The sequence below is a fragment of the Poeciliopsis prolifica genome, unplaced genomic scaffold (genome assembly GCF_027474105.1).
Source record: "Poeciliopsis prolifica strain line A6 unplaced genomic scaffold, Auburn_PproV2 SCAFFOLD023, whole genome shotgun sequence".
In the NCBI taxonomy this organism is placed as follows: Eukaryota; Metazoa; Chordata; class Actinopteri; order Cyprinodontiformes; family Poeciliidae; genus Poeciliopsis; species Poeciliopsis prolifica.
In genome coordinates this window covers 6,320,347-6,338,036 of record NW_026562398.1, presented here as the reverse complement: position 1 = coordinate 6,338,036, position 17,690 = coordinate 6,320,347, and the positions used below count along the sequence as shown (strand labels likewise).

General features: G+C 40.9%; 1 protein-coding gene across 7 annotated transcripts in view; it reads right to left on the bottom strand.

The window, feature by feature from the left end:
- The window catches only part of camta1a (calmodulin binding transcription activator 1a), a 366,205-nt gene that overhangs the window by 34,388 nt on the left and 314,127 nt on the right, over positions 1 to 17,690 (bottom strand). For 6 of the 7 annotated variants that reach the window (XM_055045992.1, XM_055045985.1, XM_055045986.1 and 3 more), the window contains 3 exons: positions 11,882 to 12,035; positions 5,443 to 5,583; positions 886 to 3,182 (listed from right to left, as the gene is read on the bottom strand). In XM_055045992.1, coding sequence (XP_054901967.1) covers positions 886 to 3,182; positions 5,443 to 5,583; positions 11,882 to 12,035 — 2,592 coding nt within the window. The remainder of the gene's footprint in view (positions 1 to 885; positions 3,183 to 5,442; positions 5,584 to 11,881; positions 12,036 to 17,690) is intronic. The other variant, XM_055045989.1, reaches the window with a different exon arrangement.

The following is a 17,690-nucleotide window of genomic DNA, read 5'->3' as shown; positions in this document are numbered from 1 at the left end:
AAAGAGGGCTCACAACAGAATTAAGTAGATATACTCGCACTTAAAGTTAATCTCCCAACTACAGCGAAAAGATGTTGAAACTCATGTAGGTGGTTAACCACTTAATTAAATTAATCTCTGCTGCCACCATGTGGACATTAAATGATATTTTCTCCTAAAACACCGTCAGCACTGACTCGAGGTGCTTTGGTGCCATCAAGTGGCTAAATGTTGGCATTACAATGGCAACACAAACCCAGTCGCTGTTTAAAAGCTACTGAAGGACATAGCTTGTAATAAACAAGAAAACATCAAAAACACTCTTCACCAAAGAAAACAATATGATGTTATTTTCCATATATTAGAACTTACTCACCTTTCAGTGATTGTTAAAGTAGTTGTACAATTTTACAAATCCAGTAAAAGTATCCAGTAAAATATCATGTTTGATTCTTTGGATTCCATATTTCGTGATCACTACACTATGTTATAGCAGCAAAAACATTTTCTTTTGTTAAATTGAAAATATTTACTAGTGTTTTTATTGTTATGTTATTTATTTCCACTGTTTTTGCACACAATTTTATATTTTCATCTGTGTGATGAAATCGTCTCAAATTAAAGGAGATGTTATAGTCAGTTATTTACCAAATACTTTTCAACTCTTAATGAGTGATTTATTGGGTGGCTACTTTTTAGTTTTACTTTACTGAAAATACATTAAAGTTGCTGCTTTTACTTGAATACTAATTTCTGGTAGATTACCCACCTCTGGTTTGAAGCCTGACAAGCAAAGTTATAAGTGAAAAGTTTGTGAAGTTATTGTTGAAATCTGTGAAACTTGGAGCTGTAAATACATCTTAATAACCAAAAGTTAATAGAACAGTGAAGAGTGGAATCACTCACCTCAGGATAGGACCACTCTGGGGAGTAGTCAGTGACCATGAAGAGGCGACTTGTGGCCTGTAACATCCCCAAAGCCCCTTGGGCAACAGCTGCAGAGACGACCTCTGCAACATTCATGTAGGACAGTGATCCAGCTTCTCCGGTGTTGCCTCCTGCTCCTGCACCTCCGCTTAGTGACTGAGGGCTGCAGCAAGGCTGAAGGCAGAGCTCTGAGGGGCTGTAGCCCGAGCCTCTGGCTCCTCCATCCTCCTGGCCCTGCTGGGGGGGCCCACCGGCAGGGTTCTGATTTTCAGCGTTGTGAGTTGTGACTAGCTGGTGAGCATACAGGGCACCTCCAGCAGACATAGTGGTTCCACTGCCATCCACTGAGATGAAGTCATTGATGAGGTCGGAGAACTGGTTTCCAAAGGATATGTCAAAGTGGTCCAGACTGATCTCCATGCCAGCTCCACCAGCTCCTCCGTTGCTAGCTGCTCCGGTCAGACCTTGATGGGCTCCCACTGCATTATAGAGTCCTTGCACCATACTTGTGCCTTGGAGGAGAGGCTGTAGCTGCTGGGTGCGGTTGCTACCGTCACTGTTTCCATTATGCATTGTTACTCCTTCACCTGTAGGTCCTGCCCCTCCGTTGCTACCATCTGCAGCCTGTTGCATGTAGTGCTCTGGTCTCCCTCCCTCTCTGTTTGCTGCTCCACAGGCCTGAATGTGATCCCCTGGCTTGAGGAGGTTCTTGCCACCATTCTCTGTGGCTCCAGTCTGAGCTGAGTTGACATTACCTGGTTGTTCTAGACCAACAACCTCTTCATGTTCTGTACCCAACCCAGGAAAGGGCCCCTGGTACTGCAGCAGCTGGAGAGAAGCCGCTTGGCCGGACCCCTCTGTGGGTGAACCTCCATTACAATTGGCCCTGTGTTGCGTCTGGCTCTGGTGGTGATGATGAAGGTGGCCATTGCTGGAAGGGGAGTCAGTTTTTACCACTTGCAATCCCAGATAAGCTCCAGAGTCATGGGAGTTGTGCTCCATAAGATGTGATTTCTGGCCCATGCTTGACCTGGCCTGCTGCGTCTGGTTGGTTTGAGAAGCATCCTGAAGGAAGAAGCTGGGCGAGCGATTCTGGTGTTGCATATGTGGACTGGGAATGGCCTGGCCATAGCTCACTGTGGTAGCACTAGAAGTATATTCTTGCTTGGCATCAATGGCACTAAAATCCATCTGCTCCAAAGTGGTGCTGGGACTAAGCCCCCCTCCGGAAGGAAGCAGTGAACCTGTTGGGGTCAGACTAAGACTGCCCTGACCTGATCCAGCACCAGATGACACCCCACCACCACAATTCACAACTCCTCCAACCTGGTAACCACTTTCTTTCATCTGCTGCTCAAATGATGTATCTTCTGTCTTGATGTTCTTTACGAGAGCAGAGCTGAAGGGGTAGCTATTGTCTGACAAGTTGGGAGAGCGCTGGAGACTCCCATTGGTGCTACTGCTGCCGCTGGAGGAAGAAGATGTTGAGGAGGAGGTGCCCTCTGTCTTCATTGCGCTGCCGCCGTAGGTCTGGCCCTGTTTGGGGTTGTTCAAGAAGCAGTCAGGATCAAAGTTCATATTAGTCTCTGGAATCTTGATGGTTCCAGAATCGAGACTGCTGGTTAGCACCAGTTCTTCAGACACACTCGCCGTAGACAACATGGACAGACTGTCTCCTGCCGTGGTAGTTCCAGGTTCCCCTACTCCTCCTCCTCCGGGGAAGGCAAATTTGTGTCGATCAGCGGTCATGGACAGCACCAAGCCCTGTGAAGTAGCATCTGCACCCATCAGGTGAGCATTGGGACCCCCAGTTGGAGACATGCTATAGACAGGTTCTCCAGTGACCTCAGACATGAAGACACTCTGGGACAGGCCAGACATGACAGACGGAACATGGGTCATCCCTGTCACCACGGGGCTGTCTGCTATGTCTGGATCACTGTTGAGGCCACTGCTGATGGACACTGGGGAGTTCTGCGTGGTGTCAGGAACCTCCACTTGGTTGGTGGACGACACTTCTGTGCTGTTTTGGTGCAGGAGGACAGGCTTGTGGACTTTGCCGTTGCGTTTCTCCCTGGCACTGCCACCACCTCCTCCTCCTCCCCCAGAGCTTTTTCCTCCACCATGGGCACTGTGTTCGGTCTTCCCTTCAGACACATCATTGTTTTGGACCTCAGAGTGTGCACTGCTGTATCCACCAGAACGGGGGTCCACTTTAGGGGAGATGATGCGGTGTTTGCCGCTGTTGCATTTGTGGTGTACACTGCTCCCTGCACCTATATAAAGAATGACAACAAATATATTCTTTTAAATGTCAATTAAAAAATACAATATATTTGAACAAAAAATGGGAGTGTTTTTAATATTCAAGAATTAGTAATAAGTGCGAACATGACACAGCTAAGTTTTTTGTAAGTATATAACTATTGGAGGGTAGCAGAAGCCTTGCATAATTTGCCTTCTTGAAATTGAAAAAAAGACATTTAAGTCCAATTCACTTAGAGATAGCCAATTTATATCACCAAGTTTATAATAGATACCTTCAGTACTTTGAAAAGTACACTTGTGTTCTTGGTATTTAACTCTGGATTCAAGTTAAAATTAAACTTCCAAATGTGTCTGTGTTTGGGTCCCTCACACCCACAATACATGACCAAAACATTAAAACATTTGAAAAGAAGGGGAACAGCTTCAATAATATTGAGATAAATATGTGTTTGTTTAAGGGCAAACACCTTTGCCTTCAAAATGAACAAATACAAATAGAAAATGTTGGGCTTAATCGACATGGCATAGATAATATTGAATTGAATTGGGTTATGTTATATAGATGTTTTAAATTGAAAGCAATCCAAAAGTTTTTCAACAAACTGTGACACGGTACATATTTTGTTGTTTTTTTTCTGTTAATTTTGTTTATGAATTACAGCTAATGAAAGACTGGTGTACATCAACCAATAACAGTTTTCAAATGGCGAGATAGCCGCAAAAAGAAAAAGGTGCAAAAGATAAAAATGGCTGGTCATTTGCTCAGAAGTGTCTTCTCAGAGGAAAGCAAAGTTTGCATGTCATTTGGAAATCAGTCTGGCAAAACATGGAGAGGCACTGACTCCAAGTTGCTTGAGATTCAGGTCAAATGATGATGACTTGGGGAGCCATGCCATCTGCTGCTGTTGGTCCACTGTGCTTTCCTGAGTCCAAGTTTAGCGCAGCCATTTACCAATAACATTCTGAGCACTTCCTGCTTCCCTGTGTAGAAATGCTGATTTCATTATCTGACAGGACCTGACACCACCCTGTGCTGCCAAAAGTATCAAAGATACTTCAAAGAAACACAACTGATAGCTGAGACGCCGATCAGAACGCTTTGTGAATGTGGTGCAGAAACTACATGGAGGAGAATGTGAAGGAAGTTTAATCTCATAAATGTTTATTGATCTTTATGGGGAACCTGAGACTGGGAGCATATTAAATAGATAAGCTTACAGTGCTGTTGAGAAGACCGGAAATATGGGCAATAAAATGTTTTCCCATGACATGACTGCAGGAGCACACACAGATCCTTTGTCGATGCCTGTATGTCCAAGTATCTAGCTTAGATTTTAAGTGGATAAAGATACTGTTGATTGGATGTTTTGATTTTGTTCTTAGCTGAACTTTTTTTCTTTTTTGTGTCCCTTACACTTTTGCTACTTTTTCTAAATTAGCAATCAATTTATTGTAGCACAATGACAGATAGGGAAGACAAAATATTTTTAAAGCATTTTGTCATTTACCATGAAATAAATGCATATGACAATACATTTGAAACTTGAAAAATAAATGATAAAATTCAACTTATTTCACATATTTAGTTTTCAAACTTTTTAGAACAAATTTTTACTAACTGGATTGGCAAAAGAATTTATATTGCCTTTTTTTTCTTTGTAAAGAGTTTTAAGACGACTTTGGTTGTAAATTGGACAATAAAAATAAACCAAATAAAACAAATTGGATTGTGAGGAAATGAGTTGGTATCTTTCTGACCTGGTGATGCAATAGGCTACATAATATGCCTGGTTATTTAAGACTTTAAACATTCTAAATAATTTGACATGTCATATAATTATCCTCTCAAAATGCTGTAGAACCTTAATAAATAATTCTAAAACAGCACACTGATATCTTCCTGATCTATTTAACTATACCACCAATTTTATGATCTAATAAAAAAGAATCAGGAAAGTCCAGAGAAATTTTGTAAACGGACCTGAAATTGCCCATGAATAAATATGTTAATTTAAGTTCTCTCTTCGAGGCTTAGAGAGATAAAAGATCAAATGCCCAAATAAGTGCCGTAAAATTTAAACCAGCTGGGCTATTATGGAAATTACCTTAACATGGATAACCGCATGTAAAAATATTCGGGTGACACAACTCTGAGTTGTGAAAGACCTCAGTCACTTTGTCAAATTTATCACACCAACCGTTGTGTTTAGACGTTTCTGCAAATTATTTTCTTCATAAAAAGTTACTGCCCCACCCACTAGCCCTTACCCAGGGTACCCGTGCAGAGGCAGTTGTGAGTCCGGGGAGGTGGCTTAGTTTGGTGGCTGTCCAGAATCTGTTGCACTAGCTGCTCCACTGAGAAACCAGAGCTGCTGTTCCCATTGCTGCAAGTCCACTTGATGCCATGAACTGCCGGGAGAGAGGAGGAGACAGAGACGTCAGCCAGCCCAACAGATCACCAGCCACGCCAGCCTTCCACCCCCACCCACTGCCCCTGTCTGTCTGTCTGTCTGTCTGTCTGTCTGCTGGTAGTCCCAATCCTCCAGGGAGTACACCACTTTAAAAGCACGCAATTGCAATAGCAAAGCAGAAAAATTCAAATGTCTAATTTTCCACAAAGGGACAAATCTCCTTATCCACGTACGATGTTTACATTAGAGATGTTTTGCGTGTTCTTCTTTTAAATGTTGTGATAATGTTTGAGCAGGTTTATTTCACCAATTTTCCTTTATAATCACAGATCTGATGGGAAGTTCAAATATAATCACAGGGATCAATGTTCTTCTGTATTTGAATGGGTTTTTTTTCAGGTGTGCAGTCACAACAATTTGATAAATGAACATTGAATTTCAGAAACAAGAATTTGGTTCATAGATTAATTGGGAATTTTCTCTAATCCGAAAAGGTTCAAATATTTCCAATTAATGTACTTTAGATGGTTGCACCTCCACCACATGCTTACTGTAGTTCTCAACAAGATTTTATAATAAATAACTGGATATTTGACTCCTATTTTTGGTAGAATACATTTAAATCAGCTGGTTTTCTGGTAAAGACCTGCATATAAACACATTCTGCAAATTTCAGTAGGACACAAGTTAGGATATTCTAGAAGGTTAATAACAGCCTTAACAGTTTTAATAGGTAATTTGTATCTTTGTCTTGTTAAAGCAGCCTGCTTTGCATCTTTATTTTGTGTAAACTTTCAAATTAAGAAGCTGCTGCTCAAAAACTGACAACAAACTTGACTGAATTTCAGGTTCCCAAACAGACAAACCAGAGGTCTCATTAAGAAGATCTTTTGCAAAAAATTAGAAAATGATTGAGTGATGTCGCCAAAGTGATATGATTTGAGAAATATATTGAGACTTTTAAACATTAGAGCACTTCACCAACTTTTAAGAAAGGCTGTGATTTCTTTATTAAGGGAGGTAGTTTGGCTGCTAGAGGAATTGGTGTCAGACAATAAGAGGAATAAAAAAAGTGAAGGATTATTTTCTGATCCTCCTCAAATCAATAATGACCTGATTATTTGTCTCACATCTGTGAGTTATGCATGGTACTTTTGATACATGTTATCTATAATGCAGGAGTGTAACAGAATGATTGGTTTCATTGTTGTGTTGCATCAGGATGAGGTACATTAAATGTATAAAAAAATGTGCAATCCAAAGTGGTCAAATATAATAAATTAACCAGAAGATACATGGTAACCATTTTATTTGATACTCTTTGCTAGTTCAAGGTTGGATTCCCTTCTGAACTTCTTTGATTCGGCAAGGCAGAAGAAACATTTCTGAGATTTTGCTCCATGATGATACGATGGCATCATACTTTTGATGCAGTGAAGTTGGCTGCACAGCCACGCTGAGAATCTCCCAGTTCTCCACATCCTAGACAGTGGAGATCTGGGTACTGTGGAGGTCACTGGAGTCCAGTCAATTATCATGATCATTTTCAAGAAACCACTTTGAGATAATGTGTGACACAATGCATTATCCTGCTGGAAGCAGTCATCAGAAGATGGGCACACTGTGCTCGTAAAAAGTGGATACAGTCAGCAATAGTAATAGAGTAGGATGTGGCATTTAAATAATGCTTCATTAGTATTAATAGGCTACAGTGAAAATATTCCCCAGACCATCATCTGTTATTATGAAACATTGGTGAGCCTGGGTAGCATTTTCTGTACTTAGAGCCACATGGGACTGCTGTGGTCCTTTGCTGCTGCCAATCTGTTTATATGTGAGTGTAATTTTCAATAATTACACTCACATGTGAATATGGCAGGAAACAGATGCCTAATTATACAACTGTATATGTCTTATAAAACCATTAGTAAAGCCTCGTGCACAAACAAGAATGCAGTAAATAGTTTCTGGGTGGTAAGTTAGACAACAATACATTTGTCTTTTCCAGCAGCCATTATGCAGCATATATAGTGATAAAAATAGCTGACCAAACATGCTGTCCATTGCTAGGTTTGGTTATTACACACGGTGTGTTGATTATGACGTAACAATGAGGAAGTTTTTGTTTGGGCTAATTTTCCAGACACCAAAAAAAATTAACTAATTTCCAAAACAACATCTGGGTGTTTTTTTTATAAGAGCTTGAGATGTTTCCAGAAGCAGCTGAGACCCAAATGAAAGTATAAATGTAGTAGGTCCCATTTAAGTCAATGCTAGTTGGAATGAATGTATATATTTATAATTGCATAAATAATTCTGACTGTGTTTGGATTAGACATAAATCTATAATAATCTACAATAAGCTGGTTATTCAGCCACATTCTCATATTTAATTAATCAAATTAGTTTGCTGAATTACCATTTCAATTTGAAAAAAACAACACAAAACTAAACAAAAACACCCTGTTCATCTAAATCACATAAAGACAAACCTTTTTGTGCCATTCCTGGCCATCATGAGGATATACAAGTGTCACACTGCTTAATTGAAATTCTGCTCTTTACTTTCCCTTGTCTCAGTGTTGGACTTCCTACTACAGGATCCTGCATGCCAGTGCTGATGAAACTGACAAAGAAACTTGACCTAAACTCAAACTCCACCATGATCTGTGACTTTTTTCTTAAAACCTGTGAAGAGGAAAATCACCAAGAAGCTGCCGCTGCACCCAGGGAGAACGGTAGCCTTTCTCCAGGAAAGTTCACCTCCCTCCCTCAGTCACACCTCAGTGGTACCTGCTAATACTTTCTATTGCTCCACTTGTCAAGCAGACATGATTTCTGATGGGACAGATAGTGCTTTTTAGTGGTCATAAAAGCCTGGTAGGAGACACCACTGAGTGCTACAGTGCTCAGGCTCTCAACCGGAGAAAAAGGTAATATTTCAGAGCAGAAGCATATTTAGACTATCAGACAAAATCAAGCCAGCTTTAATTTAAGTCCTCTACACTTCAGCAGCTCTTATGGTTAAATAAGAAAGAGAAAAAATATATAAGGAAAGAAAAACGCTGAGAATTTGCTGTTTGCATTTGAGATGAAAAGGACAAGAGAATCTGGTAAGAAGATGGGGGTACTGTGGATTAAAGATAAAAATTGTTAAATTAAAGTGGAAAAACGTTGGGAAAAACATGACTGAAGACTGAGCCGGGGATCAAACTTGAAAGCTTTTAGATCTTCTGCTAGATTATAAGCTGTCACCAGCAGATGTCTGTAGAGCCACTGTGATCAAGCAAAGATTACATAATACCCTGACAACTCATACTTGCGTGTTAAAAAAATATTATGAAATGAAATTAATTTACACTTTATTCCGGAGAGACTGATGTGAAAAAAGGGATAACATAAAACATAAAAGAAAAGATTCATCTAACATCAATTTAATTGCTGCACAAATAATTGTTTGTGTCTGGAGATTTGACTAAACGACGAGGCTTCACTCGCCATTAACCTTCTGACAGATGCAAGGCAAATTGTACAAATGAGTTGATGCTAAAATCTCTAATAAAGATGTAATGAGGATAGCAGCACAACCGGAAAGCTTCTGCATGTTCACTGAGAAGCTAGTGAGAATGCTGCAGGACAGAAGAGTGTCCTTTCTGCTAATCTGACTCTGACAGTGTGACAGCAAGAGCGAGAGCATAACACAACAAAACTCCATCCACCAAGCGAGGCCATGCCTTTGTCTTAACAATCTCGTCTCCTCTCCTTCCTAATCGCTCATGCCAGATTGCCACAGTCCTCCTCATCTAGACGAGTGTCACCCCTGAAGGCTCCGGGTGGCTGATGTACAGTTACCCCTGTGTCTGCCTGTCTGCTCTTCTCACTGACTGTTTAATTCCAAAACGGACATGACAGGAGCAGCGGCACTCAGTTTAATCCTGGGCAGAACCAGCAGAGAAACAAAGCAACAACCAAGTCAGATGATTACTCAGATGACTGCCTGCTGTCATAAAAACGGCACGACCTCATCGTAAGGAACTTTGGGAACAAAATAGAAGAGTTCCCACAGGAAGGCGTATTTGTCCATTTTGCCTCTTTTGTCCAAATCTTCTACCCTGAGGATCAGCCTTCTGCCTGTCAGAGTTTGTTAGAGCTGCTGTCAGTAAGGCCGGGGGGCGTAGATGTGCAGTGTTCGGTGTTTGTTTCATTAGATGCAAAAAGTAAATCCAACTGGCTGTGTTGGAACTGTGGCCTGATTGAGTAGTAATGTCGTGCTCTTACACTCCGCCCAGTTCCTCGCTGTTAAAAACAGGATGACGATGCCTGTTTTTAACAGAGCTTGAGCATTTTAAAACCTATTCATTTAGGTCACATAGAGGCAAATATAATCAACTGGTTTTCATTTTTTCTGTCAATTATTTTGTGGAGTAATCATTCATGCCTCAAATAAGAAAATAAAATTTGACAAGAACAAGTGCCATAACTGCAACATTATGCTCACAAAAAATTAAAACAAGTAAACACAAATCTATCAATACTTCCTAAACATTTCTTATATTTTGTGACATTAAAACATCACATCCTAAAATATCAATCAATGCATTTGATAAATCAACACAAAGTAGCCAGGAAGAGTTAAATGGAAAAAAGTTAAAACATGACTCTCAAAATGTCAATACATTTTGTAATTACAACTGTAAATATTGTGGGGGTTGTCCTACCAGTTTAGTGCATTTAGAAACTGAAATATTTGAAAGTTCTTCTACAGTAAAATATGAACCAGTAAAGTGAAAACGAGGTTACTACTTGAAGTTTTATGAAGAATATTGCTTTTTGTGTTGCAGAAAACTATTCCAAATTTAAATAATTCAAGACAAAACTTGAAGTCTAGACAACTAAAAGTCACTCTGGTAAAAGGTACTTTGAGGCAAAGTTAGAGCTAAGCTTCAATTCGAGACAATGTAACGCATGGCTTATTCACAGTGTCCTTATTCAAACTTTATCGTCGTTTGGGGTGAGGGTTGCTATCTCACATAACCACTAGATGGCAATGTTTCTCCACGAATGAGGTCGTGTCGGCGTGCTATGTCTTTCAGGAGGAAGGGGGAAAAGAAAGAGAGTAGAAGAAGAAAGACAGGCAGCAAAAACAGAAAGAAAGCAGGAGAGGGAATTCTTGCTCTGTATGTTGCCCCTCTTATGTTGCCTGGCAGCTAGAAGGCATCTCACACTCAGACACTTTGTCCCAACAACTGCTAAAGTTAATGACTTCACGCATTATTGCAAATGGAGCTTGATTTGTACATTAAGCCACAGATGTAATGAATATCGTGGATCTTTGCTGCTCCGACGCTGTCCTGAGGTAAGACTTTATGTTGAAACGTCTTAAAACTAATGCAATGTTGAGGAGGACAATATAGCCCAGATTTCACTGATGATAGCTTGGACTGCCTACTCAGTATGCAGCCGGCATATGAGTGCGCTTATAAAGCTGCTGACACTTTCCTCTTCACCTGGCCACATCACCAATAATTGGCCATCGGAATATCAGTCACAGCTTCACTGGCCCCTGACAGACAACCTGGAATCACAGTCTGGTTGTTAAAAGGTATCTTACGGGAACTCTGAAAGTTTTTTACTGCCTTCACAAATTCCCCTTTTGGATATTACCATCAGCAGACAAAACCTTGCTTTTTCCAAAACATTACCTCAGTCTTTGCCCAGATGTATGGTCGTAAAAACACACATTGCTGATCTTTGGTACGGCTAATAACAAAGGGAAACAATCCAGTCAGGAAGGAAGGAGACAGAAAGAGGATGGGAAAGGGTGGCAGGGGATTTCTGGTGAGTCTAATATTCTTGCTCACATGCACTAACATGAATCAATAACCAGCTTGTTGCCCCTACTCTGCCTTGACTGCCTCTATGGTCCAGACAGAGGGGAGCTGCTGTCTCAGCCTGGCCAGACGGTTGCCAGAGGTCAAGGGAACAAGCTGAACTATGACCCAGAAGCAGCAGACAGCTCCGGGAAGCGGATACTGTATTATAGCAGTCCAGGAATACTGGCAGAAGATGATTGCTAGAGATAGGTGCTAAGGAAACTTACTGTAAACTTCAAATTATGAGCTCCTCCAAAAAAAAAAATAAATACAAAGAAAACAAAAGAGACTCTGTAAAGCGGAATAACATGCATCCATGAAGACTGTTGTAGTCTATTTTACTAAAGTTTAATAGTGGAAGTTTAAAGTCAAAACAACAAAATGAAAAACAAAAGTTTTCAATGCAATTTTTCAAATACTAACACATGGGCTTTAGCTGTCCAATCAGCTCCTCTTTGGTCCATTTGGCCCATTCCTTCTTGTCTGTATTGATGGAGCACAGGATTGGTCCACATGGTTTCCCGCAATCCTCAATAGCTGGAACATTCAAATAGTGGACAAGCACAATGTCTGGGTTCTGTAGAGAAAACACACAAAAAAAGCAGAGAGCAAGTTAGACGGTGTGATTAAACAGGCAGTCTGTTTGTTTAACAAATTAAAGATTAAAAACAGTGTAGGACTCTCCCATGCAGGGGGCTAGGGGTAACCCTAATCCTGTAGTAGCAGTGCATAGTTAATTCAGTACAGCTATGAGTGCCTTTATGTGGGAAAAGCAAACTGGGTTATGTGAGGTAAAGATGGCTGAGCTTAAAACACTTCTGTGGTAAACCTCACACCGACAAAACAACCCAAGAACAAGAGGAGGAAATGCTCAAGCCCTCAAGCCAAGCGGCAGAACATATCAGGGATCAGAAATTGACTGTAATCTCACTCATTATGTGTCTGCCCATATTTCTGCATCTCAATACACAACAGTGCATATCAGCAGGTGAGCTAATGCGGGTGTGTACACACATTTGCATGTGTGTTAATTACAATGTGTGTCAGCGTAACACACTTATGGCATTTTGACAAATCCTCCCACATAGTGTGATGATGCCCTCAATTAACTCTGCCGGTATTTACCAAGTCAAAACTCAACAATTTACTGCATGCAAATGATCACTGGGTTATGTTGGCAAATTTTTCTAAATTGACAGAATATGAATAATGGCATAATGTTATGCTGGTATAAATACCATAAAATTCCCTTTTAATTGCCCGACACTTACACAATGTCCCTCAAATAGTTTTAATAGTTTAAGTGGTTTTATCAAGACATTCTGACACAACAGGGCCTTTGAAAAATTAAAATGAGTTTGACACATTTCTGTACAATCTTTCTTACAACCAAAGTTTTCCAGCCTTTCCAACAATTTCTCAATATTATTTAGGTCTAGCATATGAGCCTGATTTAATTTAAACCATCTCCTTGTAGATCTGGCTATACGTTTAGGTTTTTAAGCTCCTTTTAAAAGAGGAACTGCCACCTGAGTCTGAACTGTTTTGGACTCTAACAGATCTTCGTCCAGAGCTGCTCTGCATTTGGTTCCATCCTCCAGCCGCAGCTAAACAAAACATCCCCACAGCATCACGCTGGTGTGTTTATGGTGATCTGCGGTGTTTGTTTTCAGCCACATACAGCATTCTGCTTACAAACCAAAAATTTTAAACAGTGCTTTCTCCCACATATTTGCTTTGTACCTTATTACTCTGTTTTGTCAACAGATTTTCCTGTAGGATATTAGGATCCTGGCAGTACTGTTAGAGTCTCAATGGACTTTGTTGCTGGTTCTTCGATTAATGGCGTCCTTGGCTGTCATATCTTGGCAGGTTTGCTGTTGTGTCATACTTTTTAATTTTCACATGATGGATTGAACTGTGCTTAATGACATTTACAAAGCTTGAAATATTATCTCTTAACCTGACGTTGCTCTAAACCTTCCCTTAACTGCAGGAATGTTCTGTGGTGTTCATAGTGTCTGGTTGTGTTATCAGTTGAAAAAGAAATATAATTTTCCTTTTTCTTGTACTCCTCTATTATAAACTCTGTTGTTTTGATCAGTAATTTTTAACATATTTCATAAACACGTGGTTGATATTATTTTGGGGGAACAAACTAAAGCAGATTCTCCTGTTTATGCGAGTCAGCAAAAAGACAAAAACGAAACACTCAAGTGTGCACACACTTAGATCTAAACAAGATGCAGCAATAGATAAACCAACTTAGACTTTGATCGAGAAAAATCTTGTGACAATGTGTGTGTGCGCTTAGGTGTGTGTGTGAATGCAGTTTGAGGCTTCATCAGTACTAAGTGGCAAATAAATCACAGTGTTGCTACTGTAGGGCTGTGCTCCCTCTCTGTGTGAACCATTAATCTGAGAAACAACCCCCACCTTCCGCTTCTCTGTTATATCAGACAAGGGGTGTGGCTATGACGTGCAGAAATACTTCAATAAAAACATCTTAAAAAACACAAACAAGTCCCGCCTCACTGTGATGTGTCTGGGATTCTGTAGCTCAGTGGCTTGGAAAGCAGGCTGAGGTAGACAGATGACCTTTCCCACAATTTCCCACCACGAGCTGGAGCCGGGCATATCAATGTTTCATTTCCCTGCTTTCCGTGTCCCCTGTCATCAGTTCGGACACTAGGTGATGACTGATGGCCTGATTGGCTGGTGATATCACAGACGGTGTGCGGTGTCCCCAGATGGCAGCGCCAGCTGTGTCAATAGCCAAGAGATGCCCTCAATCTTTACTTGGACTGAGAATGTAGACAGCTATGTTTAATTATGAGCGGTTATGAACGCGTAGATGCAGGTGGGGTTAGAATGCACACACGGACACATGGCACATGTTTCGGCATGTGTAAAAAAGAAGCGGGAAAGCACAAAAACAGACGGGAAAGGATAAAACTCATTAGCATAGTGTGGAAGAGACACTTACAGGACACAGACACAGGCTAGTTGGAAACAATCATTCACATGGTTACACACAATTTCCTCCATTCAACACCCACTCTCCCAACTGTTTCTACCTTTTCACCGGGAACAACACAGGTATGCATCCACACTTGCAGAACTCGACACAAAGAAACATTCCCATTTTGCATGCCAGTGTTTCACTCTTAACAGTCTGCTCTTGTTTGGAAGCCAATGACGGAGCAAGAGGTGCATGACGTCTGCAACTTTTCACTCTCTCTCAGTTACTTCTCTCTCTCCACTTACTTTACAGCATATTTAACAGTTCTTTTCCAACTCAGGTGCACTTGCATGCAGAGACGAAAACAACACAATGAAAATGTAAAGTACCACATAAATCTATCAGGATAGTAATTTAATTTAATTTCCTGCTGGCTGCTTTCTTTTTCCACAGTGTAATACCAGGAGTTGGTTCTCCAAGAGCAGAGGGAAAAGGCTGAGGGGGAACTTTTTGCCTGGATAGTCTTTTTTCAGAGAAAATGAGATCTCATTAACTTATTGATTAATTGTGTAATGTAGTCTTTTGGTTGTTTTTTCCCCTCTCATTTCCCATGTGGATTTCAGGGCAGCTTTCCAGCCATGCTTCTGCATTGCTGTGGAGAAGCGGGCAACAGTTGCAGGAATTTGTAATGTGCAAGGATTATAAGAACATTTTTCAGCATTTGTTTATGCACCTAAAACCTTTTGATTGTCAACTGACATGCGAAGCTTTTATTGACAATAGTTCACTCATTACCAATGACCTTAAAGACCAAATGTCATCCCATTCTGGAGCGAGAAGATGTAAAAATGAACACGTAAATTAGACTTTTTAGCCACACCTCTCTTAAATCAAGAGAGGTGTGGCTAAAAATGACAGACAGGGAGGAACCCCATCTATTTGAAGTTAAATTTTGGCAGATTTGCCTATCCATTGACTTTTCTTTGTGGAACTGAACTCTCATTTTCATCCATCATCATCTGCTTATCCAGGGTCGTAGCAGCAATCTGGGCAGAAGGCCCAGACCTCCCTCTTTTCAGCCACCTTGGCCGGCTTCTCTGGGGGAAATCCGAGGTGTTTCCTGGTCAGTAGAGATACTTCGTCCCTCCAGAGTGTCCTGGGTCCTTCTGGGTCTCATCTCGATGTCTACAACACCTCACTAGGGAGATGTCCATTTGCAAAGCAGCCAATCAAGAACCATTTATTTTACTTGATGTTGATTGGTTGAGCCACCAAGAGTGGAGATAAAGAAGACTGTGGATGTTAGCTTCTATGGTAATGTCATGCTGGTTTCCACCGTGTGCACTAATGCATATTACATGTCTATAGATTATGTTGTCAATATTAAGTTATTAATATAAGTAACACTCCCAAAGCTCTCAATGTAATTCAGTTCAGTAGCAAATAGTTTTTTTTCTCAGTGTCTACTATTCTAGCAATGCAGATGTTGGGCAAATCGCAAGAGATTTGGAACAGAACTTACATCTGCTTAAATGTCTACAGAATCGAGTTTTATTCAGTTTTTACAGTTTTTGTCAGCAGCGGTTATTCATGCTTTGAAACTCATAGGTAGTGTGCCTGTCTCCTAGGTCTCTCAGACATTTCTCCTAATGTTCTCCTCATCACTAGATAAATTGCCGTATAAATCATGGAATGAACTCCCATTCAAGCTAGAGACCGGGTAATGCACTGATGTTTGAGTTTGGTGTAACGACATCACTCTAAAAAAAAAGTAAATAAATAAAAACGATGATGTATTTGCCTTTAAACTTATTACTGCCATGATCCAGAGTGGTTCCTGTGCACAACTCCTGCACAGGATCCATGATCTTGTCAGAAAACACAAGATCATATCTAGTTACACACAGCAGTATTTTGCCTTTATTCATTAATGCAAAGATAGAGATTTTTACACTCACACAGTCTAAAGGATCCCAGTATTTCCTCAAAGCAATTAGCATTACACGGCACGATAACTTACTCGCCAACCATTCATACAAATTAAAGCCTGAATATATCATGTATGCTTGTGTGTGGTCAAAATTTCAATGTGGCTTGTGCTGTGTTTATGTTTACTGCACCTCCCTCGAACAGATGGAAAGATGTTGAGTTAATTACTAGCAGAGTCTTGGGGAGTCAGCCACGGGGGCGGAAGGCCTGCTGAGTGGGTGGTGGTATGCCTTCTTGCCCCTCCTTTTCATCAAATCTTGCACATAAACACCAGCAACAAATAACAAAGTCAAGGATGCACATTTAAGAAAGCCCACATCCTGAGTATGCTGAGATTTTCTGGAGTCAAAGACAAAATGCGCCATACACATATGAAAAAAAAAAGGTTGATGTGTCAACACTTGCACACACATTCAAAAACACACGCATGCATGAAGATATGCAAGACATCGCCATCGCAACCGAAGGATAAAGGTGCTGTTGTAGCCTGGCAACAGGTTTCTCTGGCACCCACGCACTTGAAGGCAGCGAGAGCGCCAATGATCTCTCAGTGACTGCCTACCTCGTCCTGGAGTCAAACACCCTGTTTCCACTCCCCAAAAACGCAAAGTGAGAAGAGGAACATAACCATTAATGGAGCAAAAGACAAGGACAGGTTTGATGTCAATGTTGACATATACTGTGACCTTCTCCTTTATGTGCTCCATGTCATAGGGCTGAGGAAAAATGTACCTCACTAAGACTTGTTTAAAGTGCTGCACGCATACTGGTAGAAATGGCAACGAGTGGTCAAGTCTTGCCTCCACTGGCTCATTAAGACTCTGTGACCCTGGCACTTTCTTAAAACTACTCCATGAAGCTCCTACCTCAAAAGCTCACAACAGCTCATTAACAAGAAAAAAGGCAAAGAAAAAAAGACAGAATTTGAGATAGAAATCTGTAAAAAGACACAGAGGCAGAGACAGAAAGAAGAATGAGGGTAACAGCTCTACTATTGTCATTCAGGCGGCTCTGCTCCATGACTGTACTCTACCGGAGAAGGCCTCGCTTTCACAACTCGTGCACAGGAGAGATAAGAACACCATTAACATGAAAGGATCTTAATTGAGAGGGGATGCTTCATGGTACTTGGATGAGCCAGGGAGTGCAGGGGGAAACCTTGTTCCACTGCGATAAAACAACCCACACCAAAGAGTGGGGGCTTCAAAAGGCCCATCAGCGTACAGCCTGGGTTTGGGGAAAGCCTGGATTTTTCCATCTCAATCCAGAGGAAGGGAAATC